Source organism: Rhinoderma darwinii, chromosome 2, assembly GCF_050947455.1.
Source record: "Rhinoderma darwinii isolate aRhiDar2 chromosome 2, aRhiDar2.hap1, whole genome shotgun sequence".
In the NCBI taxonomy this organism is placed as follows: domain Eukaryota; kingdom Metazoa; phylum Chordata; class Amphibia; order Anura; family Rhinodermatidae; genus Rhinoderma; species Rhinoderma darwinii.
The window spans coordinates 441967369-441994399 of NC_134688.1; the positions used below are offsets into that span (position 1 = coordinate 441967369).

Consider the following 27031-nt stretch of genomic DNA (forward strand, 5'->3'; position numbering starts at 1 on the left):
CAGTAATGTATGTTGTATTTTCAGACCGTCTATCCCTAGCGACCCGCCTATTCCAGATGCTTTATCTTACAAGGCTGAATTATCGGGGAAGCAAAAAGGCCTGGCTTTACTCACAACATGATTTTTCAATCGGATTCTTTTGTAACCCATCAATTGGATAGAAAACCTCCTTAAATAGCGATGTTGCCGGCATGTGTTTCTCATATTTGTTTCTAGACGGCATGGTAACTCTGTGGTTGGCACTGCCGCCTTTGCACAATGTGATTCTGGATTTGAATGCAGCCAGTATGTATGTTCTCCCTGTGCTTCTATGGGTTTCAACCCACCAGCTAAAAAAAATACTGAGGTATATGGGTTCTCTGAAAAATTTGCTCTACTGGTAATTTGAGAGGGAAACTGATGCAAGTATTCACACTCTGTGTACAGTGATGCAGAATGTTGGTGCTACATAAGCAATGGTAAATAATGGGTTGAAGTTTAACTAGTAAATAGGGCACATAGGATTAAGGAAGTATGTCACATTTTCTGATGTAAGATTTATTTTTTTTTAAGTCTTGAAGCATCTAACGTATTTATCACTAATTTCTTTGAAGGTATACTTTGTTTGAAGAGCTTTTGAAGAAAATTGAAGGATGTGAAGGAGGCCTGGAGAAGTTCTCAAGAAGTTATGAATCATTTGGTATCCATACCCAGCCGGATGGTGGAATTTATTGCAAAGAATGGGCCCCAGGTGCTGAAGGTGTATTCCTTACTGGAGATTTCAGTAAGTTTCTAAAGTTAAACTCTCTTGTCAAGTTCCCAAGTACCCAAGTTGAGTTACCATCGGCAAGTTCACTGGCAGAGGTTGGCCGAGGCAATAGGTCGGGGAAAAGGGGAACAGTGCCGGTTTTAGACCCGTTAACCATTAGACTAGAGAGAGCACTGAATTCCCGCATTCGTTTCGGGAGAGAAGCCAGTGCAGGACCATCATCTGCCAGATATACCAGGGTATCATCAGCATATAGGGAAACTTTCTCGACTTTAGTACCTATAGAGATGCCTCAAATATTAGGGGATTGACGTATAACCAGCACTAGAGGCTCAATGGCAAGTGCAAATAGTAATGGGGAGAGCGGGCAACCTTGTCCGGTACCCCTTCCCAGTAGAAAGAAGGTGGAGACATCGAGGTTAATACAAATTCTAGCTTTAGGAGATTTATATAATAATCACACCCATAACTGGAACCTGGTAGTTTTTTACCGCTCAGACGGTTGTAGATGTACAGTCTGAAGTGTACATCAAGGGTTTGACCTTCCCCTCAGCTAGCATGCAGAAAGAATGATCCAAATTTCCACTGGTGTGTATATCTCGCTGGTACTTGTGGTTCCACACAGAAGTGAAACTACAGAAATGCAACTGCTTGCTGTGTATATCCTCGTACGTGATGTTTTAAATCTCCAACAAGGGAGAAAAAGGAGATAGTGCACTACCTTTTGGAAACTGCAAATTCCACGACTTTATTCCATACTTACAAAAATGTATATAGATAAAAGCATAAGATAAGCTCTTGTAACACGCCAAATAATGCAACCCGACCCTGGGTTTCACCCTTCTGGCTTCCTCTGGGGCAGAGGAAGCCAAAGTCGTGGAATTTGCAGTTTCCAAAAGGTAGTGCACTATCTCCTTTTTCTCCCTTGTTGGAGATTTAGAACATCACGTACGAGGATATACACAGCAAGCAGTTGCATTTCTGTAGTTTCACTTCTGTGTGGAACCACAAGTACCAGCGAGATATACACACCAGTGGAAATTGGGATCGTTTTTTCTGCATGCTAGCTGGGGGAAGGTCAAACCCTTGATGGACACTTCAGACTGTACATCTACAACCGTCTGAGCGGTAAAAAACTATCATTTTGTCTCTGTTTTTTTGTGGTGTTGAGGATTTCACCTCTTTTTTTACCTGCTCTGGTTGTTCATCTCCTTGTTGAGATATTCCAGTGAGTAGAGAGCTGAGTTGCATATTTGGTCATAACTGGAACCTATGGCCAAAGTTAAGCCTGTCCAGGAGCTCAAAGATTTCTCCATTCTATAGAGTCAAAGGCCCTGCATGTATCTAGAGATAAATCAAAACTCGGTGAAGCGTCATCACGCACGGCTGCAATGCTCATATTCAAGCACTGGATATAGATCTGTCACGTTTCCTGTCATAAAGCCGGTTTGTTCAGGGTGTATAAGGGATAAAATACCCTGATTGTCTCTATCACTTGGGCAGCTAGAATAGCGTTCGTTAAAATGATGGTGCTTCCAATTATTTTATATACATTTTGGACGGTCTCTATACCCTTACCGTCTTTTTATTCCTAGATTGCAAAGTGAATTGCCCCAATTCATCTAACAAAAAGCCCCCCAGAGTTCGTATGTCTGCTTTGATCAGACATGGCAGCGAGGGGGAATGGGAGTTCCTGAGCTCTACAAGTATTAGTTTAGTATACATGGCGACTATTTTAGATCAGATAGGGAATTGGTGGAGGCCCAGCAGTGGGAAACTATGGGCTGATATAGAACAAAATACGATGGTGCATCACCTATAGTGTATCTGAGAAAGCCGTCGTCTTGTGTTTCTGCAAGGTTTAAATGACTAGGGATACAGGCTTCAACTCAAGCGTGGTCTTATCTGCTTCGATGTCCTACAACTAATGATAGTGAGTCTTTGAAAGCTATGCCCCTTAGATACTTGTATTCGATGTTAGATAATATTAAAATCGATGCCTGGGAATCTGCAGGTATGACGACTATATCGTCTCTTTATAGGGATTCTGCTTTTTGATCATTTGAAGAATTGTCTTCTTGTTATGATATCCCTAGAACAGACTTCTATAAGTATCTTTGCATCAGACATGCGCTTTCTGCAGCGGATGTCTCCTGCCCTCTCCTCCCACGTCAGGCTGTATATTTTTATGCTAATAAGCTTCCTAAAGTTAAAGGTATCTCCCTATTTTATGGTTTATTTACCACTCACACTCCTGCTGCTAAACTTTCATATATGTCTTCATGGGAGTCGGATCTAGGTTCAGACATTTCTCTCTGATTGGTTTAAAGCATTGGCATGGGTGAGAAGATCTTCTAAAAGTTCTATACACTGGGAAATGTTGCGTAAAATTACTTTTCTATGGTATTTTACGCCTGTATGAGTGGCCAAAATGTCAGAATCTGTATCGGAACTATGTTGGAGGGGATGTGGAGTAAAGGGTACATATATCCATATGTGGTGGGAATGTCCAATTGTGTTTTCTCTTTGGGAGATCGTTTTCTGGCTTCTAACTAAAATTTTGAAGTTCAATATGTCGGCTTCTCCTGGATTAGCTCTGTGCTTTTTAGGAGTGGACCGCCTTCGCTCCGTTGGGCGTGTGGTTGCGTCTCGCATCATTATGGCTGCGAGACTTATGTTTGCCCACCAATGGAAATTGCCGGATCCTCTGACTAAAGCAGAACTAGTAAATCAAACCCAGTTTTGTTATCTTATGGGAAAGGCATTGGCCTGTAAGTCTTATTCGTTAGCCAAATTTGAAAAAGTTTGGAAACCATGGAGCCATTTTGTCTTATCCCTAGATTGACCCATAAAGCTCTTCTCCCCTGCTGCCTGATCTTGATACTGGGATACGTACTCTGAAAGGGGCTTGTACACTGATAGTGTTTTGGTTCCTGCCGTATAGACAGATGATATGTATAACAGCGTTTTCTTTTCTTTGTCTTCCTCCTTTGTATACTGTATCTTACTATATATGAATCCCTGTGATGTGTTGTATTGTACTGTATTGTATGTTACGTCTTTCAGGGAGACTCATGTTGAGAACTCTCCCTGTTTAATTTTTTTTTGTTAGATTTTGATGAAAAAACAAACAAATAAATATTTCAATTTAAAATTGTAATAATTAAAAAAAAAAAAAAATACCCTGATTGTCTGGTTGCCAGAATTTTGACTAGTATATCTTTATCTGAATTTAAAAAAGAAATTGGGTGGTATGAATCTGGGATCAGAGGGTCCCTGGCTTCAATATGATAACTTTAAGGGCCTCTCGCATGGACTCGGCAGTACACACACGTTGTAAGCAGCTTTAAAAACCTCCCGCAATTTTGATTTAATTATATTACAGTCTTATGTCTTTATACCATTCCCAAACTTCACTGTCTAGACCAGGTGTCTTACCAGTAGATAATGTTTGAATAGCAGCCTCAATATCATCTTCAGTAATTGTAGCCTCTAAATGCCCTTTTACGCGATTGAACAAACGAGCCTTCTTATGAGTAAACAGGGCAACGAACAGCCAACGAACCAGCAAATGCTCGTTCAACGGCTGATCTGCTCGTCTATGCGGATGAAAATATTATTGTTGTTGGCAGCACATCTCCCTGTGTAAACGGGGAGATGTGATGCTGACCTGAAGGAAATGTATGAAGACGAGCAATCCCTCGTTCCCATACATAACCAAGCATTTCTTCTTGTGAAAGGAAAAAAAAAACGAGCGCCGATCAATGAGCTGCCTCATTGAAAGGCGCTCGTTTTCACGGCCCATATCGGACCATGTAATTGTACCTTAAGGCAGGAGCTTAGGAAGATATAGATTGAGGCAAAAATCGCCAATTACTCATGTGAACGTACCCTAACAAAGTGAAATAATTAAGCATGTGCACATCTGCTATGGCTGCAATGCAAAAGCAAACATACGGTATAAACAAAAAAAAAAACAACTGTCCAAAAAAGTGGAGCTGATTCCCGCCCATCCTGAGTTCACTTGTAGGATTAGGCCCAGGAGGGAGGTGAGTCTTTTTAGGTTAGAGACCCGTCTGTAGAGTCGCCTTGTTGTGACAGACAGGCCCATACAATGTCAGTGTGCGTTAACCCCTTAACGCTCCATGACCTACTATTAGGTCATGCTAACTGTAGCGTTCGCGCTCAGTGACCTAATAGTAGGTCATGGAGTAAACACGGCGCCGTTCGCGCGGGGCGCGTTCATGAGCTGTGATAGCTGCTGTTTCCGACAGCAGACTATCACTGCTCAATGTGCCGGGACCGATCGCGGAGCTCCCCCGCCGATTAACCCCTCAGAAGCCGCGTTCAATAGCGATCGCGGCTTCTTAGGGGTTAATCCGCCATCGCCGGCCTGCTACGCGATAGCGGCCGGCGATGGTGACTATGGCAACCGGACACCAAGCAATGGCGTCCGGCTATGCCATAGACGGAAGCCTAGTGGGTCCTGACAACGTCAGGACCCACTATGCTTGCTGTCAGTGAGTAGCTGACAGCTCTAATACACTGCACTACGCATGTAGTGCAGTGTATTAGATTAGCGATCAGGGCCTCCTGCCCTCAAGTCCCCTAGTGGGACAAAGTAATAAAGTAAAAAAAAAGTTAAAAAAAGTTGTGTAAAAATAAGAAAATAAGAGTTTTAAAAGTAATAAAAGTAAAAGTCCCCATTTTTCCCTGATCAGTCCTTTATTATGAATAAAAATATATAAACAAACAAATAAACTATACATAATTGGTATCGCCGCGTCCGTAACGGCCTGAACTACAAAATTATTTTGTTATGTATCCCGCACGGTGAACGCCGTAAAAAAAATAATTAATAAACCGTACCACAATAACAATTCTTTGGTCACTTCACCTCCCAAAAAATGGAATAAAAAGAGATCAAAAAGTCGCATGTACCGAAAAATGGTCCTGATAGAAACTACAGTTCGTTACGCAAAAAATAAGTCCTCGCACGGCTTTATTGATGGAAAAATAAAAACGTTATGGCTCTTAGAATAAGGTAACACAAAAAGTGAATGATTGTTTACAAAACGTATTTTATTGTGTAAATGCCATAAGACATAAAAAAACTATAAACATCTGGTATCGCTGTAATCGTATCGCCCCGCAGAATAAAGTGAATATGTCATTTATAGCGCGCGGTGAACGCTGTAAAAAAAATAGAATAAAAAAACAATAGTAGAATTGCTGTTTTTTAGTCACCACGCCACCTAAAAATAGAATAAAAACTGATCAAAAAGCCGCATGCACCCCATGAAAACTACAATGGATTCCTCAAGGGGTCTAGTTTCCAAATTGGGGTCACTTTTGGGGGGTTTCCAATGTTTTGGCACCACAAGACCTCTTCAAACCGGACATGGTGCCTAATAAAAAGGAGGCCTCAAAATCCACTAGGTGCTCCTTTGCTTCGGAGGCCGTTGCTTCAGTCCATTACCACACTAGGGCCACATGTGGGATATTTCTCTAAACTGCAGAATCTGGGCAATAAGTATTGAGTTGCGTTTCTCTGATAAATCCTTTTGTGTTATAGAAAAAAAATGGTATAAAGAGGATTTTCTGACAAAAAAAAAAAGTTGATTTCACCTCTACTTTGCTCTAAATTTCTGTGAAACACCTAAAGGGTTCATAAACTTTCTAAATGCTGTTGTGAATACTTTGAGGGGTCTAGTTTCTAAAATAGGGTGTTTGATAGGGGTTTCTAATATATGGGCCCCTCAAAGCAACTTCAGAACTGACCTGGAACCTAAAAAAATGAATAAATGAGGCAATACTTCGCTTCTCACATTATACTGATAATGAGCCGTGCCCACCCCGAGATGACCCCAGTTTTGACCGTTTGTATAAACGGAGACCCCTATTAGACCGTTTCAGTGCCCGGTTTTCCCAAGCATACACCCCCGAGAAGTGTATTTCTATTGATGAGTCCCTGGTACATTTTAAAGGGAGGGTTCAATTCCGCCAGTACCTGCCGGGTAAGAGGCCAAGGTATGGCGGGAAGATGTATAAGCTGTGAGAGTGCATCAGGGTATACCTACAGGTTTAGGATATATGAAGGAAAGGCCACCCCCAAACCAGACTGCATCCTGGACTACAATAGGTACATGGGAGGGATGGACTTGTCAAATCAAGTCCTGAAGCCCTACAGCGCCATGCGGTGTGGTATAAGAAGCTGGCCGGGCACATCATACAGATGGCTTTGTACAATGCGTACGTGCTACGTCGATGTGCAGGCCAGACGGGAACTTTCCTGGAATTTCAAGATCTAATCTTTAGGGACCAGGAAGTGGGGGCACCCAGTACTTCTGGAAGCGAGGCCACAAGCATCGTACCAGGGCAACACTTTCCAGGAGAAGTTCCCCAAACCGGTGGAAAGGGAAAGAGTCAAAAGAGGTGCAGAGTCTGCTATAAGAGGGGGATAAGGAAAGTCACAATATACCAATGTGACACGTGTCCCGACAAACCAGGGCTCTGTATAAAAGATTGTTTTAAAATGTATCATACATCCCTTGATTTTTAATTTACCCTGATGCACTCCGCACAGCTTACCCCCCTCATCTTTCCCTTCTGAGCCCTGCCGTATGCCCAGGCAGCTGATAACAGCCACATGTAGGGTATTGCCGTACCCAGGAGAACCCACATTACAATTTAAGGGGTGTATATCTCCGGTGGCGCATGCTGGGCACAATATATTGGACACTGAAATGGCATATATATATATAAAATTGCAAATCTCACACTGCACCATCTGCTGCGCATTATCTTTTACACAGTACCTGTGGTGTCAAATTGCTCACTACACCTCTAGATGAATGTCTTAAGGGGTGTAGTTTTTAAAATGGGGTCACTTCTCGGGGGTTTCACCTGTACTGGTACCTCAGGGGCTTCTGCATACATGACTTAGCACCAGAAAAGCTCCAGTAGGCCAAATGGTGGTCCTTTCCTTCTGAGCCCTCCCATGGGCCCAAACGGCAGTTTATCACCTCAAATGGGGTATTGCCGCACTAAGGACAAATTGGGCAACAAAATGGGGTATGTTGTTCCCTGTGAAAATAAGAAATTTTGATCAAAAATGACATCTTATTGGAAAAAATATCATTTTTTTTCATTTCACACCCCAATTCAAATAGGTGCTGTGAAAAAACTGTGCGGTCAAAATCATAACAAAAACCATAAATGAATTCCTTGAGGGGTGTAGTTTCCAAAATGGGGTCACTTCTGGTGGGTTTCCATTGCTTTGATACCTCTGGGGCTCTGCAAATGCGACATGGCACCCGAAAACCAATCCAGCAAAATCTGGACTCCAACAAACACATAGCGCTCCTTTCCTTCTGAGCCCTCCCATGGGCCCAAACGGCAGTTTATCACCACAAATGGGGTATTGCCGCACTAAGGACAAATTGGGCAACAAAATGGGGTATGTTGTTCCCTGTGAAAATAAGAAATTTTGATCAAAAATGACATCTTATTGGAAAAAATATCATTTTTTTCATTTCACAGCCCAATTCAAATAGGTGCTGTGAAAAAACTGTGCGGTCAAAATCATAACAAAAACCATAAATGAATTCCTTGAGGGGTGTAATTTCCAAAATGGGGTCACTTCTGGTGGGTTTCCATTGTTTTGATACCTCAACGCCTCTTCAAACCTGGCATGCTGCCTAAAATATATTCTAATAAAAAAGAGGCCTCAAAATGCACTAGGTGCTTCTTTGCTGCTGGGGCTTGTGTTTTAGTCCACGAGCGCACTAGAGCCACATGTGGGACATTTCTAAAAACTGCAGAATCTGGACAATACATATTTAGTAGTGTTTCTCTGGTAAAACCTTCAGTGTTACACGAAAAAAATTGAATAAAATTGAAATTCAGCAGAAAAAATGAAATTTGCAAATTTCATTTCCACTTTGCTTTAATTCCTGTGAAATGCCTGAAGGGTTAAAAAACTTTCTATATGCTGTTTTGAATACTTTGAGGGGTCTAGTTTTTAAAATGGGGTGTTTTATGGGGGTTTCTAATACATAGGCGCCTCAAATCCACTTCAGAACTGAACTGGTACCTTCAAAAAAAGGCTTTTGAAATTTTCTTAAGAATATGAGAAATTGCTGTTTATGTTCTAAGCCTTGTAACGTCCAAGAAAAATAAAATAATGTTCAAAAAATGATGCCAATCTAAAGTAGACATATGGGAAATGTGAACTAGTAACTATTTTGGGTGGTATAACCGTCTGTTTTACAAGCAGATGCATTTAAATTCTGAAAAATGCTATTTTTTGTAAATTTTCTCTAAATTTTGCAATTTTTTCACAAATAAAGACTGAATATATCGACCAAATTTTACCACGAACATGAAGCCCAAAGTGTCACGAGAAAACAATCTCAGAATCGCTTGGATAGGTTTAAGCATTCCGACGTTATTACCACATAAAGTGAAATATGTCAGATTTGAAAAATGGCCTCTGAGCCTTAAGGCCCAAACTAGGCTGCGTCCTTAAGGGGTTAAGAACCTCACATTTATAAGTATAATTCATGTATCATTATTATTTGTTTGCTAAGTGTTTTTTTAAGTGGATTATTGGAGGTACACTTTAAAGATGGATGTCTGGGAAGAATACAATACACATTCTGACTTAAAAAAATCGGGACCAACATAATATACAGTATTATGGATCTAAGAGGTGTCTTTATCAGGAATGAAACACATTTCATCATAATAAAATTAATTAAATTTAAATGTGCCATGCCTTTTTAGAATATTTTACTTTCACGAATATGTTTTATTGTCCTTTTTTTTAATTTATTTTTTATTTTATTTTTTAATTCCCCTTGTTCCAACCCTATGCATGGTAATTTTTTTATTTTGCTTCAATATTGGCCTTTTATCAACAAAATGGTGAAAATCCAATGATACTCTTTTGAAGTTAGGTTTACTTCTGAAAATAATGAAGCCAATGAACCATATTTAATATATGTTTGTTTGCTTTTATACAGTAGTGTAAATTACGGTTCAACTAAATCTGAATTCTGATCAAAGTGAAATGTGCAGTGCAATTATTGTTTTAAATTAATTTGTTAGACAATGCTGTCTAGAAAATTAGAATAATAACAAAACGTCTTCTCATTCTGAATTGCAACTGTGTTTTGTAGACTGGAAAAAATAGGTTCTCTAAAACAATAGACCCGTTTTCCTTGTAGTAGGTATTTGAAGCACCCTCCAGGGTGACATACTCTTTAATTTGCAACTTTGGTCTTTGTTAAATTGTAATACTCATTAAAATTCCCAATATGTGTTACAGAATATTGCACCAAAGGGATAAACAATGAAATGAAGCACTTGCATTACCGTATGAGTGACAGATTATCAGATTTTGTGGGCTTGTAGGGTTCTATCAGACCAATTAGAACAAATAGAATAAATATATTCTGCACAATGTGAGGGTTTATTCTTCTAATTTGTAATCCCGTTTTCTATCTGTGTAACGAAGTGTCATCAGGACAAGCCCTTTTAGCATATATGGGCAGCCCTCAGACACCCCCTTAATGAGCCAGAGAGGACAGCTACCAAGTATCAGCGGCTCCCGCTCTTGCGAAGCCAACCCTTCCATGTATTACATGGACGATTATTAATTTGACTGGCTACCCTGTAGGGGTATGTTCACACTGCTTACGTTCAGCCTTTTTTTGGGCCGCAAACGCCCCGAAAAACAGCTTAAAATACAGGGGCTGAATGCCTCCAAACATCTTCCCATTGATTTCAATGGGAAAAACTGCTCCAAAAGCAGCCGTAAAAAACGCATAAAAAAAACTTGATGCATAAAAAGCGGCTGAATATCAGAGGCTGTTTTCCCTTGAAAACGGCTCTGTATTTTACAGCCGTTTTTAGTCTAGCGTGTGAACATACCCTTATACTAAATTCACCCTGCTGCTGCAAGGTAAGGTATGTTTTAAGAAACTTTCTAAATGCTGTTTTGAATACTTTGAGGGGTGCAGTTTTTAAAATGAGGTGAATTATAGGGTTTTCTAATATATAGGTCCCTCAGTCACTTGAGAACTGAACTGGTCCCTTAAAAAATTGGCTTTTTGAACATGTGAGAAATTGCTGCTAACGTTCTAAGCTTTGTAATGTCCTAGAAAAATAAAAGTAAAAAAAACGATGCCAACATAAAGTAAACATGGGAAATGTTAATTAGTAACTTTTATGTGGTATTGCTATCTGTCTTACAAGTAGATGCATTTAAATTTAGAAAAGTGCAAATGTTTGCAAATGTTCTCAAAATTTTGGTGTTTTTAACAAATAAAGAATTAATTTATCGACCAAATTTTATCCCTGACAAAAAAACATGAGAAAACAATCTCCGAATCGCTTGGATTGGGGAAAGCATTCTAAAGTTATTAGCTCATAAAGTGACACCTGTCCGATTTTTAAAAATGGGGCTCTGTCATTTAGTCCAAAAGTGGCTGCGGCGGCAAGGGGTTAAGTATTACATGGTGCACATTATAATCATGAGATGTCCTAGTAATGCACAGACAGGCTGGATACTGCAGGGAGAGATTTGCTCTCTGCTCTTGTTTAATGGAGGTTCCAAATGAAGGACTCCCCTCTATTAACTATGAAATCGCTAATTGAATATTTGGAAATTGGTATTTTATCCCAGACAACTCCTTTAAGTTAATAAACTAGTCAAGTCTGTCTTTGGGAAATCTCTTGTTTTAAAGGGTTTCTCTGGGTAAATAAAAGGGGAACATAGTTCTCTGTATTCTTACTTTAGGAATGATTTTTTTTTTTTTAGCATGCCATTTTCCTACTCTGACCTTACTGCCTGCTCCCTGCCGGACATGTCGTCCATCTTGATCGCTTGTTGCCTGATGGCAGCAGCCAGTCACCGCGCACTGCAATCATGTGTTTACCATAGGGGCATCACTTAGACATGTCGTTATAGCCAAGTTATGAGGGTCTCGCATACCAGGACACACATATCAATCAGACTTTCTGGATCAGAGAGCTCTCGGTATTTTAAAAAAAAATCACTGGAGTATCCTGATAATTCTCTCCACCTCTACTAAATAACTGATCACTGACTCTCTTGTGGATAAATAATTCTAAGGGTTTGTTCACACGCTTACCAAAAATCGGCTGAAAATACGGAGCAGTTTTCGAGGGAAAACGGCCTCTGATTTTCAGCCGTTTTTTGCAGCGTGTTTTTACGGATGTTTTTGGAGCTGTCTTTCCATTGAGTCCATGAAAAATGGCAGAAAAACGTCCCAAGGAGTGACATGCACTTCTTTATACGGGGAGTCTTTTACACGCCGTTATTTGAAAATGGGGCGTAAAATAACGCCCTGTTTGAACAGAACGCTGTATTTCCCATTGAAATAAATGGGCAGTTTGTAGGCGTTCTGCTTCCGATCCTTCAGCCGGTTTACGGCCCAAAAAACGGCTGAAAATGGCTTGTGTGAACATACCCTAAGACTGCTTTTATCTGACCTACGTTAAAATAAATTTATTGCACTACGCATTCCATTTCACCTAAAAGACCAGTTTGAGACCAGGGCAATTTTTTAACTGGTATAAACTTTATTGAACGTCCGCATTAGCCCCAATTTAGAAAACCATACTTTCCACCCTTTCTCAGCAGAAACATCTCCACTATTATCCCTAGCATTCCTACACTAAAACTGACATCCTCCTTGATGTATTATCGTCTCGACGCGTTTCACCTGCAGTATAACCCACAGGCACCTCAGAAGACTGTTATTATTTTGACACACACACACAGATATGAACGCCGTACTTATATTTAACCCCGGCTACAATGAGGAGAGCTGCGCGGCCAGAAATGCGAGCATATAAAGGCTAAGTTCTGCCCCCACTCTGAGGCGCGCCGTGACTCCCTCCCATCCCCCAGTAAGAGCCAATAGGATCATAGACAAAGCACGCCTCCTAATACACGTCACATGGGGCTCGACTATTGCCTCCGCATTCTTACAAACAAGTAACTAGTCTCTACGCTACCATTGCTGACCGTGCAGCGTGTTTTCTTTCATTGTAATCCATTGTAATTAATGGTTCTCCCATTCTGTAATTTCCATTTATTAATCTAATGGTAAATTATCTTTTATCACCCAACTAGACCACCAATAAAATGTTCCAGTCCTACCTCTGTTATATATTCAACATATTATCAAAACTAGGGAGTGTCAAGTCCAGCCCAGTCTAGAGAAATAATATGATATACTGCCTGCCAATACAAGTCTCATATTACATGCCATACATCCAATTGTTGTACTCTTTTGGAATGCCGTTGTTTTACAATTGACAAACCCAGGACTAAAGGCAATCCACTAGGCATACCGATTGAACACAATTCAGTTGAAATTTCCTGTTGCATTCTATTCTTTTAGACATGTCATGTTGACAATCAATTGGGTCATAATAGTTTTTCCCAGCATTTTTATAAATTAATACCAGAGTGAAGGCTACAACGCGTAACCTACTGATGCTACTTGGTATCCTACAAGTGGGGACAAGACACCACTACATATAGGCCCGCCCAAAACCATCATGATAGGATTAATGTCTACATAAGATGGCAAAGGAAGCTCTTGGGGCATATTACAAGAACGTTCTCAACTTAGCCATAACACAATAGGACTCCATACTAAACTATAAGGGGGTAGGAAATGGGAAGTACCATGAGGGATGAAATCTATTCTTCACAACCTTGTCGGGATCTAGTTAGCCTTAGGGTATGTGCACACGATAGCAGGCATTTACGTCTGAAAAGACAGACTGTTTTCAGGAGAAAACGGCTGCCTCGTTTCAGTCGTAATTGCTCGTCCTCGCATTTTGCGAGGCTTCTCTGACAGCCATAAATTTTGGGCTGCTCACGGCTCAAATTACGTCTGAAAGAAGTGTCCTGCACTTCTTTTTACGAGGCTGTATTTTTACGCGTCGTCGTTTGACAGCTGTCAAACGACGACGCGTAAATGACAGGTTGTCTGCACAGTACGTCGGCAAACCCATTCAAATGAATGGGCAGATGTTTGCCGACGTATTGTAGCCCTATTTTCAGACGTAAAATGAGGCATAATACGAGGCAAAATAGGTCGTGTGAACCCAGCGTTACTCTCAACTAGGCAAGCCAAGATAATGTAAAACCAGTGGGCCTAGATTTAAATAAATGGTACTAAAGAAATAAGTTCATTCAAGCCGTTTGGCTTGGTGGTTCTAAGCCTAAAGATCCACTGAGATTCTTTATGAAGAAGTCTGTTATAAAAGTCCCCCCCTCCTCTTTTTTTAGGTGGAAAGGAATGCCTAGTGCAATACATTTTATTTTAACGTATAGCAAATGAAAGTAAAGACTTCAAATTATTTATCCACATGAGTCTGCTGCAAGCTCTCATTATTACTAGTATTATGTGCAGAGTGCATTCAGGGGGCGGGCAGAACAGGAAGTCTGCGAAGTGCAGCTTCAGCCAATCGCTGCAGAGCAGAAAGTGATGTCAGACAAGGGGGTGTCATCATGAAAACAGCCCTGTAACTTGCAGCCATTTTGTTGTAGTTATAGTATACAGAGCAGCTTGAGAACTTGAATTTGAGGGACCAGAGAGTGAATTAATTGCTTTGGTATGTTATATGAGCCTAGTAGCTCCATCTTGCAAATTATGAAAATGTTACTTTTATGTTTCTGGGAAAAATGTCCAAATCCAAATGTTTTTTCCCTTCTTTAAGGTTTGCTTATTTTTACCAACACAAATCTCAAAATCTCAATGTTTTTACATTGAACTTGTTTTTTTTTATTTTGTCTTTTTTATTATATAGTTTTCCAACGGTTTTAATATGGTTATATTTTATGTGAAAAGTACATTCTTATGAAAAATAGTTTTTTGGGAACTTCTTTTCCTCATTTCTGTAAAAAAAATTGATCTGTCAGCTCTTTATCTCTGCGTTCTAGGGCAGCAGAGATGTTTCCTGCAGGGAACCTATCACATTTACTGTGAAACCTGCTGGTGCAGCAGTAAAATTGATGCTGCTTGTACGTTTTCTACCTATTGCATATAGATTATTGTTCCCTGTACCTTTCCCTTACTCACTGTGGGTAGCTTTCTATTTGTCTGGAACAGAGGAATTTAAATCTCAGAGTGAACTTTAGTGTGTGTATATTTGTCTCTTGCCTCAAGCAAAAATATTGACACATCTTTCATTGTAAATATGGTAGTAATCTTGTTTTCAGTGCAAAATAGTATACAAAACAGTGTGAATGTTCTTAAAGCGGATTGGTCAGATATTTATGCCGCCGTGTTTGAGGGCAGCTCTAAAGAAGTGACAGACGTGGATTTCAGCCGACTGTCACTTATTACTTAAAGGGAAGGTGTCATGAATTTTTTTGTTTGTTATCATATTGCTTTTAATATATTTTCAAAAATGTTATTTAATTGTGCTCCTGTTTTACTTTGTTAATGTTTTCTGACTTTTACTCTTTTATGGGGGCTGCCATTTTTTTCTTCATCTCTGTGTCGATTAACGACACATACAGAGATGGAATACGGCACATACAACCCCATAAAGAATGCGAACGGGAGCCGTTCCGTTCTCCGTTGCGTGCGCCATCTGCGTGGGAACGGCGCATGCGCCGCTTGCCACACAGACCAAAACGAAGCTTGTTCGTAGAGAAAATCCAGCGCCATTTTCATGTGGACCGGAAGCCGCTGTTGGACAGTAAGATGACGACTTCCGGTCATATGTTCAATGAAGCGAAGGCGCAAGGAAGAGGAGCGTAGACCAGCGGCGGCAGGAGCAGGTAATTTATGTTCGTGTGTATTATGTTCCTGTGTATTATATTGTATTATCTAATCCTCCTACACTGTGCAGTCGCTCAGAAAATGGTAGCACACAGTGTAGGAGGTTTGAAGACATTCAAACCCTTCCTTCTCCTGGCACTAGGGAAAGTGACACCATTTGGGAAACTACACACCTCAAGGAAATTATCTAGGGGTATAGTGATCATTTTGACTGCACAGGTTTTTTACAGAAATTATTGGAAGTAGACCGTGAAAATTAAAATCTACATTTTTTCAAAGAAAATGTAGGTTTAGCGATTTTTAAAAAAAAAAAAATTCTCATGTCCACAAGGACTGAAGGAGAAAAAGCACTGCAAAATTTGTAAAGCAATTTCTCCCGAGTAAAACAATACCCCACATGTGGTAATAAACGGCTGTTTGGAGACACGGCAGGGCTTAGAAGGGAAAGAACGCTATTTGGCTTTTGGAGCTCAAATTTAGCAGGAATGGTTTGTGGAGGCCATGTCACATTTACAAAGCCCCTCAGGGGACAAAACAGTGGAAACCCCCCCCCACAAGTGACCCCGTTTTGGAAACTACACTCATTGAGGAAATTATCTAGGGGTATAGTGAGCGTTTTGACCCCACAGATTTTTTTCAGAAATTATTGGAAATAGGCCCTGAAAATAAAAATCTACATTTTTTCAAAGAAAATGTAGGTTTAGCTAATTTTTTCTCATTTCCACAAGGACTGAAGGAGAAAATGCACCGCAAAATTTGTAAAGCAATTTATCCCGAGTGAAACAATACCCCACACTTTTTGATCGCCTTTTATATTTTTGTCGACGGAGCTGTATGAGGGCTTATTTTTTGTGAGATGAGCTATAGTTTTTATAGGTACCATTTTTGGATACATGCGACTTTTTGATTACTTTTTATTCCAATATTTGTAGGGCAAAGTGACCAAAAAACAAACTCTGGTATAGATTTTTACGGGGGTTTTTTTTACGCTGTTCACCGCGTGCAATAAATAATATAATACTTTGATACCTCAGGTCGTTACGGTCGTGGCGATACCAAATACGTATTGTTTATTATTTTTTTTCAATAATAAAGGACTTGATCAGAGAAAAAGGGCGATTGTGTTTTATTTTATTACTTGAAACTTTTATTGGTTTCAATTATTTTTTGCACTTTTTTTTTATACTTTTTTTTTTTTACACTTTTTTCAAGTCTCACTAGGGGACTTGAAGGTCCAACTGTCTGATGTTTTTTTTCTAATACATGGCACTACCTACGTAGTGCCATGTATTAGATCTGTTAGTTATTCACTGACAGCAAGCCGATTAGGCTTCGCCTCCCGGCGGGACCTAATCGGCTTCCGTAATGGCAGAGCAGGAGGCAATTGTGTCTCCTGTTGCCATAGCAGCAGTCGCCAGTCCTGATTGCCTGTCAGGGCTAGTGATCTGCTAGCAACCGCTAAGATGCGGCAATCGCTTTCGATTGCTGCATCAAAGGGGTTAATAGCATGGATCGGAGCTAGCTCCGGTTTCTGCCGTTACAGGTGGATGTCAGCTGTAACATACAGCTGACTTCCACCGCTGATGACGCCGGATCAGCTCCTGGGCCGGCGCCATCTTGCCGGCGGCTACGGAAGGCCTTCAGGCTCCGCCGCTGGGCGGGTCCTGAACGGGTTCCGTGCTATGCAAACCGGGAGGCCAGTATTAGGCCTCCGGTTGCCATTGCAGCTACCGGAACCCTGGCAATTTCATTGCTGGGGTTCCGATGAGCTGTAAACACCTTAAGTGCAGGATACAGCAATTTGCGGGAAGTCATGGATTTCCATGGCGTACCCATACGGCAAATGTCGGAAAGGGGTTAAAGGGCTTTTCCGGCCATGGACTGTTTTTTTTCATACTGATGACCTATCCACCGTAAAAAATCCAGGAAATGGTGTGATTTTTCCACAGCAGATTGCTAGATTCTACAGAAGTGCTGAAACATTTTTTGGATTCAATTCTGTTACGTGTGGACAAGCCCATAGGCATACACTGTTGGCAGATCTGGGGGCCTTTGTTCTCCGTTCAGTAGAGCCAATAAGGGGGCTGAAGGGCATGTTCACATGGCTGTATTTGTGGTCCATGTTTCATCCACAGATTTTTGCCACACGACAAATAAATTACAACTTTAGGAAACATTATTCTATGTTGATATCCAATAAAGGGTTTTTAGGCATCTGCATACAAAGAGTGTTGAGCTCCGAAAGGATCAGAGCAAAGAGGCATAAGGGACGCTATGTGTGTCCCTTGGCGATAAGGAAGTGGTTGAAATGGAGACGGCAGCATGGTTTGCAGCTCCGGCAAGTCTGTGGTGGGCTGACATAGAAGCCCTCCTGAAGAGAAAAGGGACATTTCGGCCGAAAAAGTGCACCGATTAGTTAGCCAGGTAAAAGGGGCAGGTCGAGAGGGTAGTGCAGGTAAGGTTCTAGTTAGAGCGACCGGAGAAAAGTGAAGATAAGCAGTGTTTTATTGTTACAGTACTTTGAAAGGTGGAATGTGACACTACGCTCTTAAGAAGGGTGGATTGATGGGGTTGGCCACAGTGAGCAAGCCACAATCCGCACCACGGCAAGGCTTTCTTGCTATTGGGGAAAGTGAGCCATACGGCAGGTACCCAGGTAAGATCAAAGCCTGTGTAGCTACAAAGGTCAGCCGTGGTGGCGTACGGTTGTCCGGGGGACCGACCGATGTCAGCCAGTCCCAGTCGGTCTTGCGGTAGGAGGGCAGCGGGCTGTCGTGCCCCAGCTCATTGAGTGTGGTGTTGCAATTGGTCGGGCTCCCCTTATCACTGTATGTTTATTTGATTAACAAAGTTGGCTGATTTTTGCCAAATAAAGTAATTTGTGGGGTTATTGCTGAGGGTAGTCAGTGTCTAAGGGGTGATAACATGTATGCTCCTTATGTACTGTAGTTTTCAAGTATCTGAACTTGTGTACCTTAACCAGTAACTCATTTTCTTAACTATTCCTGCATTTCAGATGGTTGGAATCCCTTTTCACATCCATATAAAAGGTTGGATTTTGGGAAATGGGAATTATACATTCCACCAAGGGAAGATAAATCGTCAGTCGTACATCATGGTTCCAAGATAAAGGTACGTGATTTTTTTTATTTTTGTCACTTGTTATTACAGCAGATTGTGCAGCAATGTAAACAATTTATTTGTTGGTTTCCATGTTTTTTTTTGTTTTGGGCATATTAACTATTTACCAATGATTGTTTATTTTTCTGGGAATTTTTTTTTTATTTCTATAGTTTTTTTTGTTTTGTTGTTTTTTTATATTTTATTATAATTGCAGAGCATTTTGTAATTGTTTGAATCTCTTTTGAAGATTTTATGTTGGGTCTTAACCTGCATCATTTTAAGCGCTAACAAATTACCCCTGCTACACACTACGCTACCTTGATTAGTTGAACGTTTCAAAAAAGTATGTACATAGCTTATGTCTGGATGGCAGAATTGCATTTCGGTATAATGACTTGTTTGCCCTGCAGCAAGAAAATTAGTTATCTTTACTATTTTACATTTTCTTTAGAAATCAAAGTGCAAATAGAATCCCAGTAAATTGTTGCATTAAACCTGAAGATGTTTTCAGCATTGGTGCTCTCCTAATTATGTACACTATTTTTGTGGGGGATAAAAACTCATTCCAATATTGGTTACGATAACATGACATAACAGGTCTACTGCTTTTATAGTTTTGCAATTTGAAAATAGAAATCCTTTAAAGAAGTTCTGAAATGTGCATTTGTTTTTTGTGAAATCTGGAAATGACCTTCTAAAGCTGATTGAGCCTCTACAGACACAGATGCACCATATAATGTACAATATGTAAAACACACAAAAGTGGACATCAAATGAACGAAATTGAATTAAAAAAAAGCTGTCTATCTCCACATCTGCATTGGAAGCTCCGTCAAATTCGACAGGAAAAAAAGCCCTGCGTGCAACACTAATTGTTTTGTGAAAACAACCAGCACCTTAGTGGAACCTGACTGTATGTCAATGTATGTCAATCTGGTCCTTTGGGCACCGGCCGTATCTGTTGTGCTATGTGTCGTGGTTTTTGTTCCAAACAGAAACCACGATGCAATTATCAACAGAGCCTTAGTAGTTTGCACAGTATCTGCTTTTCACATATTCTGCAATAAACAAAGGCTTAAGGTTCTCTGGTGAATTTGCTTTTTCAAAAATTGCAGCATTTGGTCTAAGATATGCGGACACCATGAACACTATATATATATATATATATATATATATATATATATATATATATAATCCGTTGATCATCTTATAGATTTTGTACTGATCTTTAGTTATCTTTACTAATTTGCATTAGAGCCCAGCATTCCTTGGTAAGACCGTGTCTGTCCTAGCCAGTTATGATGGTTTATGTTCCGATAAGTCATCTTTGCAATAGGTATGACGCTCTAATCTGATATTGGAGAAACAAACTTTCTGGCTGCATTATAGGAACTCTGCTAAGCTTTATGGGGTGTGTTTGAAAACAAGATTTTGGACTGATTCCAATTACAACCAGCAGAATTTTGAATGCAATATGAGGGCTGTAATTCCAGCAGTTATTCCAAGATCAGTACAAGATGAGTAATGGTATGTATTTCCAGAAGTACTCCACTTCGTATGTAAATGAAACATACAGATGTGACCTTCCTTAACTTTCCTCTTATTTCAACATATCCCGGGACGTGTGGCGCAAGATGGTAAGCTTTAAAAAAAACAACAAAAAAACATGATTTCCATATCGTCCCCCATGACGGCACACTAGGAGGATGAACTCTGAAGGGACAGGAAACAGAGAGAGGTTAAAAGGGCCCCAACCTCAGGCCTCCCACCAGTGCGTTTCCTGTCCCTACAGGAGTCAGGACGAAGAGAGGAACTTCTTCCCCTTTAGGGGGGGGAATTGTTTAACTAAATCTACCTTGACGCGGAGGTCTGGATCGGGGTCCCCTCCTTCCGACCAAGATTCCACTTGGGGGGGAGCGTACCCGGTGGTTTTCCCTCCCTATTGTCGAAGAGCCACCCGTCCGCCTGCGGTCACGTGAGACTAACGCCGGACGGAGTGAAGCACTTCCGCCGGCGTCCCTACCCACGTGGGATTCAGCCTGCCGGCCAACATTTGGCGGAAGTGGCGTCAGATGACCGCGCGGACGGAAGTACGTCATAAGCGGGGACTGCATCGGTAACGAGGAGCAGGTAAAAGACCAGCGTGTTCAGCTACAAGTTGCCACATGCATCCTTCTCTAAGTTCTGTGTTTCCCAGCATATCCATTCCTGGTACCGATCTGGTGGGGTCCCAGATTACTGATTCTGAGGTCTCCTGCCTGTCTATCGTGAGTTTTTCCCCAGAAGGGAGGTAATACTTGCCATATTAAAATGTAAGATTTACTAGCTGGGTCTCCCTCTCATTTATTAGGTAGAGAAAGAGGGTTTCCAAAAACCTAAGCATGGAGAGCTTAGAAGATCCAAAAAATGTGCTACATGCTCTAAGAAGCTGGCAGACACATACAAAAAAACAGCTATGTTCATCATGTATTAAGAAGCTAATCAAGTATGAACAAACTTCCATCATGGAGGACTTGCGTTCCATGATCAGAGAAGAAGTACAATCCTCCTTATCCTCTATACAGCCTCCAATACACAACCATCCCTACCCCGTATAAGAAGGCAAAATTAGTTAATGAATCCCTTTCTGATTCAGACACTGAAGTGGCCTCTTGTTCCTTTAATGATCCTGAGGACATGGACCAATTAGGGTCACTAAATCCTGAAGGAGATCAGGACAATGAGAAGAAATATTATTTTTCCTCTATGGATGATTTATTAAAAGCGGTCAGGGGTACAATGAACATCGAAGAGGTTGCAAAACAGAAGACCATCCAGGACGAGATGTTTGGTGGTCTAAGCTCAAAAAAGAGGCATGTTTTATTCTATTAACGAAAATTTATTTGAGTTAATAAATGAGGAATGGATAGACCCAGAAAGAAGGCTGGGAGTATCCCGGGAATTTAAGAATCGCCTCCTTTTTGATAAAGAGGATAATCATCTGGGACGAGATCCCTAAAGTGGATATTCAGGTGGCAAAGGTGGTTAAACAAACATCCTTGCCATTTGAAGATTCGTCTCAACTAACAGACCCCATGGATCGGAAGTCTGACTGCCTCCTTAAGAAGGCTTGGGAGACATCAATGTTTAGCAAGAAAACAAACGTCAGCCACGTCAGTAGCTAGAACCCTATTTGTTTGGCTCGGTGAGCTAGCGAAGCATCTCAGGGTAGGTCAATTCCGCTCCTAAAAGCAGCTACGGGGCATCTAGCAGATACCTCGGCAGAATGCATCAGGTTCGCAGCTAAGGAGGGTGCACTCACTAACGCCGCGAGACGATCTCTGTGGTTGAGATACTGGCAGAGGGCAGACACCCGTTCAAAAAAAATAGGCTTTGTAACATCCCGTTTAAGCGGAAATATGTTTTTGGCCCAGATCTAGATAAAATACTAGAGAAGGCGGCAGATAGAAAAAAAGGGTTTCCAGAGGATAAGCCAGCTAAAAGGAAGTTTCCGTTTCGTTCCCAGAGGCCCCAGGGTGAAAACTATAAAGGAAATGGGATGACCGGTCGTTTGAGCTATCCAAAAGGAGGAAGGGGTAGAGGTTTCTTACTCAACCCAAATAGACAGGAGAACAGACTATGATGTAAAAGTCAGAGGAAGGTTGTTAAAATTCTACAATTTATGGAGCAACATCACCCAGAACAAATGGGTCCTAGACATAATAAAGAACGGCTACCGTGTGGAATTTTTAATCCTTCCTCCGAAGAGATTTGTTCTCACAACACAACCCTCACAGTTTCTGAAAAATCAGATGTTCGACAAAATCTGGAAGCTACACCAGACAGGAGTAATTTCCCAGGTGCCTCAGAATCTGTGGGGAGAAGGTCACTACTACTCCCGATTTTCTTATTAAAAAAAAGCCAGACGGTTCATACAGGCTAATAATAAACCTGAAACCCCTCAACAATTACATAGTTTACAGGAGGTTCAAGATGGATTCCGTAGCATCCACCACTCTCCTAATAAAGAAAGGGGCTTATATGTGCACCCTGGATTTAAAGGATGCTTACTACCACGTCCCCATTCATCCCTCCTCGCAAAGGTTCCTAAGATTTGCAGTAAGGAACTCGTCGGGCTATGTGGTCCATTACCAACTTACATCTCTCCCCTTTGGAATTTCATCTGCCTCAAGGGTATTTGCAAAGATTATGATAGAGGTGATAACCTATTTTCGCAGAACTGGGTTGGTTAATAAACTACCAAAAATCAAACTTGATTCCGGACACTCGGATGAAGTTTCTAGGCGTCATACTAGACTCTACCCTACAGATGTTGCTATTACCGGGAGAGCTAAGAAGGGACATAATATCCAATGTCAGGGATTTTCAGAGAGCCTCCTCTTACAAGATAAGTGTCAATAGGTATACTCGGTCAGATGACAGCCTGCATTCAGTCAGTGGCCTGGAGCCAAGACCACTCCAGAGGTGGATACTTTCTTCATGGGACAAGAAACAATTAACCCTAGATCGAAAGATAAAGATACCTCAGGGGATAAGACCTTCCCTTCATTGGTGGACAGAGCCCTCAAACCTCAGGAGGGGTGTAATGTGGCATCAGTCTCCAGCAATCCAAGTTATAACCGATGCGAGCAAAAAAGGTTGGGGATCCAAACTCCCAGACAATTATATTCAGGGGACTTGGCCACCGACCATAGCGGCTCGTTCCTCAAATTACAGAGAATTGAGAGCAGTCTGGGAAAAACTGAAGTCCAGTTCATTCAACTTTCAGAGCGACCATGTCAAAATACTGTCGGACAAATTGACGACCTGTATCCTTTCTGAAACATTAAGGGGGTACCAGATCTCCCACCCGGCTTTCCCTGTCTCCGAGAATATTCTTTTGGGCAGAACAAAAACTGCATTCTCTATCGGCCAGTCACCTAAAAGGCTTGGAGAACACAGAGGCAGATTTCCTCAGCAAGAAAAACCTAGATCCAGGCAAATGGTCTTTAAATCAAGGGGTCTTCCTCCAGATCACACGGCTATGGGGGTTTCCTCAAGTGGACCTGTTTTCTAACAGATCAAACGCCAAGACAGAGCACTGCTCTCTAAATCCCCAGGACCGTCCCCTGGGCATAGATGCTCTATCTCAACCTTGGGACATGGATCTAGCATATGCCTTTCCGCCACTCCCGTTGGTATCAAGGGTTCTTCAGAAGCTTTACAAGGAACATCTGAAGATCATATTGATTGTTCCATTCTGGTCAAAAAAGTCCTGGTTTCCAATATTGAGGGAATTCACACTGGAAGACCTGATGGTACTTCCTTTAAGATCAGATCTACTAGTACAGGTGCTGCTACGACATTAGTCATCAGAATTTTCACCTGTCAGCCTGGATCCTGAAGGGGCACTGCTCAGAGAAAGGGGTTTATCGCAGAAAGTAATAGCAACCCTAAAAGCGAGTCGTAAACCAGTTACCTCTGCTATTTTTCTAAAGATTTGGAAGAAATTTACCTCCTGGTGTGGAAACCAACCCCCGGATCAGAATACTCCTGTCCTCCAGCAGGGGCTGGAACTTGGCCTTAAACCAAGCACCCTCCGAGTACAGGTCTTGGCACTTAGCACGTTTTTTTGACACCCAACTATCGGAACACAGGTGGGTGAAAAGATTCATGTGTGCAGCCTTATGACGAAGGCCGACCATTAGACAGTCATTCCCGCAATGGGAACTCGGCGTGGTCCTCAGGGCCCTAACTAGACCCCCTTTTGAACCAATTGAAGAAATAGACATCAAACACTTGTCTCTTAAGGTGGCCTTTCTAATCGCAATAACCACAGCAAAGAGATTAGGGGAAATACAGGCGCTATCCACAGAAGAACCGTACCTTAGGCTAACGGGTGATAGAATAGTACTAAAGCTGGACCCTAATTTCCTTTCGAAGGTCGTATCAGATTTTCATAGAAATCAGGAGATTGTCCTTCCTTCATTTTGTCAGGACCCCAGGAATCAAAAAGATGAATTTCATTCTCTTGATGTGAGAATAGCAGTCTCACACTTACAATACTTACACATTACTGCAAACTGGCGGAAAGATTCCAACACCATAGTCCAATTTTTGGGAAAAAAGAAAGGACAAAAAAACCTCAAAAGTTACCATTGCTAGATGGATAAAGACAACAATTAAAATGTGTTATTCTCTGAAGGGAAAGTCTGTTCCTGTAAACATCACGGCCCATTGCACCAGATCCACAGCTGCATCATGGGCAGAAAGAGGGGGAGCTTCGCTAGACCAGATTTGTAGTGCAGCTACTTGGGCCAGCTCCCTTACCTTAGCAAGACAATATAGGCTAAACCTTTCATCCAGTAGAGACTTAGTCTTCGCCCGCAAAGTACTTCATGCGGTAGTCCCACCCTAAATCATCTCATTTGGTATTCTCCTAGTGTGCCGTCATAGGGGATGATATGGAAAGTAAGAATTAGTCTTAGAGGTAATTCCGTTTCCTTAAGTCCCCCATGACGACGTACATTTATCCACCCTACCTTCTTTGTGGTATGTGAAGTTAACATACTCCTGGGATTAGCTAGTTCCTTCCGGTGTAGTGATATGGTACACACTGGTGGAAGGCTGAGGCTGGGGCCCTTTTAACCTCTTCGTTTCCTGTCCCTACAGAGGTCAAGAGGTCTTCCTCCTAGTGTGCCGTCATGGGGGACTCCAGGAAACTGTATTACCGTTAAGACTAATTCTTACTTTTGCGATACTCTCACGAGATATCTAATCTATATGGATAAATGTGTGTCCACCTAGTGGTTGTGTTGTGAATTGTAGACTGTCAAGGGTTTTGCTAGCATGTTGCAATATTGTATTGAATTGGTTTCAAGATAAAATGGAGTCCTTAACCAAATTCAAATTCAAGCAAAGCCGTGCTCACAGTTGGTGCTTTGCTTTATCCTAGAGAGGATTTGACATGGCTAAGGTTAGGACTGTTCAGATCATTAAAAAAAAAAAAAAAAACAGCCGGTCAGCTCTCCTACGTTAATAGGAGAAGCAAGGCTGACGGGGCACTGTTAGTGGTGTTGCTGGTGAGCATCACCTTGTCCCATACGTAGGCGACACCTTAAGCGCCCTGTCAGTCTTGCTTTTTCCTATGACTGTTTAAAAGCGGCTTAGTTGTATCCTGCAGCATTCACGAGGAGGAGCATCCGCCGGTCTTTCTTTATATTGTTATATGCTTCTCAGTGTTGTCTGACATTAGCACAACACTACCATGTGAGCAAGGTCCTATCGGTCACCTAAACGTTCACCCCACTATTGTATGTACTAGTGTAAACAAATTCACACTCCTAACATATCTGTTTTAATAAATAATTGTTTTCCTTATGATATATCAATGCTGAAGCACAATCGTGTTATGCTGGTCCTCTGTTATTCCTCATGGAAATGTATGAATAAATTGACTGACTACTACTATTTCCTTTGTCAATAGCTTTCCCCTACATGCTCTGAGACTGTCAAATGAGTGCTTACATAGTCAGACTGTGTAGGGACATACCCTATTGACCAGAGGAATGGTATCGCCCCAATTTAATAACGCATTTCTGCTTTAAAATAAGCTCTGGAAAACATTTTTGTATGGGCAGAAAATAATTTATAATGACAAAACTTGCTGGAAAGGTAGTATCCTATGTATCCCTTCACAACCTTATGCATCTGCTAGCATTGCGTGAGGATGAAATGGCCATGTAGTTTATACAGGTTAATTTAAACCCTGTCCTGCTATATTAGATGTCTTGGAGAACAATATTAAAGAACGTTATTTCTGTACATTTCTTGTAATTCAGATATTTTGTAGAATTATTTATATCCGACACTAACGTTTTATTTAATAAAAAGCAGACCCACCATGAGTTCCTTTTTAAAAGTCCAATCTGCATTACATACAAGGGCAAATGGGGCAGGTATCGGCCCTGTGGTTTCTTACCTGCCTCCCCGGGTTCTGTGGGACAAAAATTTAGCTTTTCTGGTTTTATGAACATTGGTTGTCCCCTCTTCTCCAGGACACAGGGTTAAGAAAGGAAGATTTGTTAATCCCTTCAGGACTGAGCCTCTTTTGGCCTTGTGGACGCAGCCAATTTTTTTCAAATCTGAAGTGTCTCTTCATGTGGTAATAACTTGGGAATGCTTTTACCTATCCAATCGATTCTGAGATTTGTTTTCTGGTGACATATTGTACTGTGTTAGTGGAAAAATGTGATCAATAAGTTCGCTATTTGTTTGTGAAAAATTCAAAATTTTAGAGTGTGCAAAAAATTAGCATTTTTCTAAATTTAAATGCATCTGCTTG

The 27031-nt window shown here is 41.2% G+C and overlaps 1 protein-coding gene across 2 annotated transcripts in view; it reads left to right on the top strand.

Annotated features, from left to right (window-relative positions):
- GBE1 (1,4-alpha-glucan branching enzyme 1) overlaps positions 1-27031 on the top strand; it is a 274968-nt gene that overhangs the window by 59374 nt on the left and 188563 nt on the right. For both annotated transcript variants that reach the window (XM_075854471.1, XM_075854472.1), the window contains 2 exons: positions 594-763; positions 18602-18717. In XM_075854471.1, coding sequence (XP_075710586.1) covers positions 594-763; positions 18602-18717 — 286 coding nt within the window. The remainder of the gene's footprint in view (positions 1-593; positions 764-18601; positions 18718-27031) is intronic.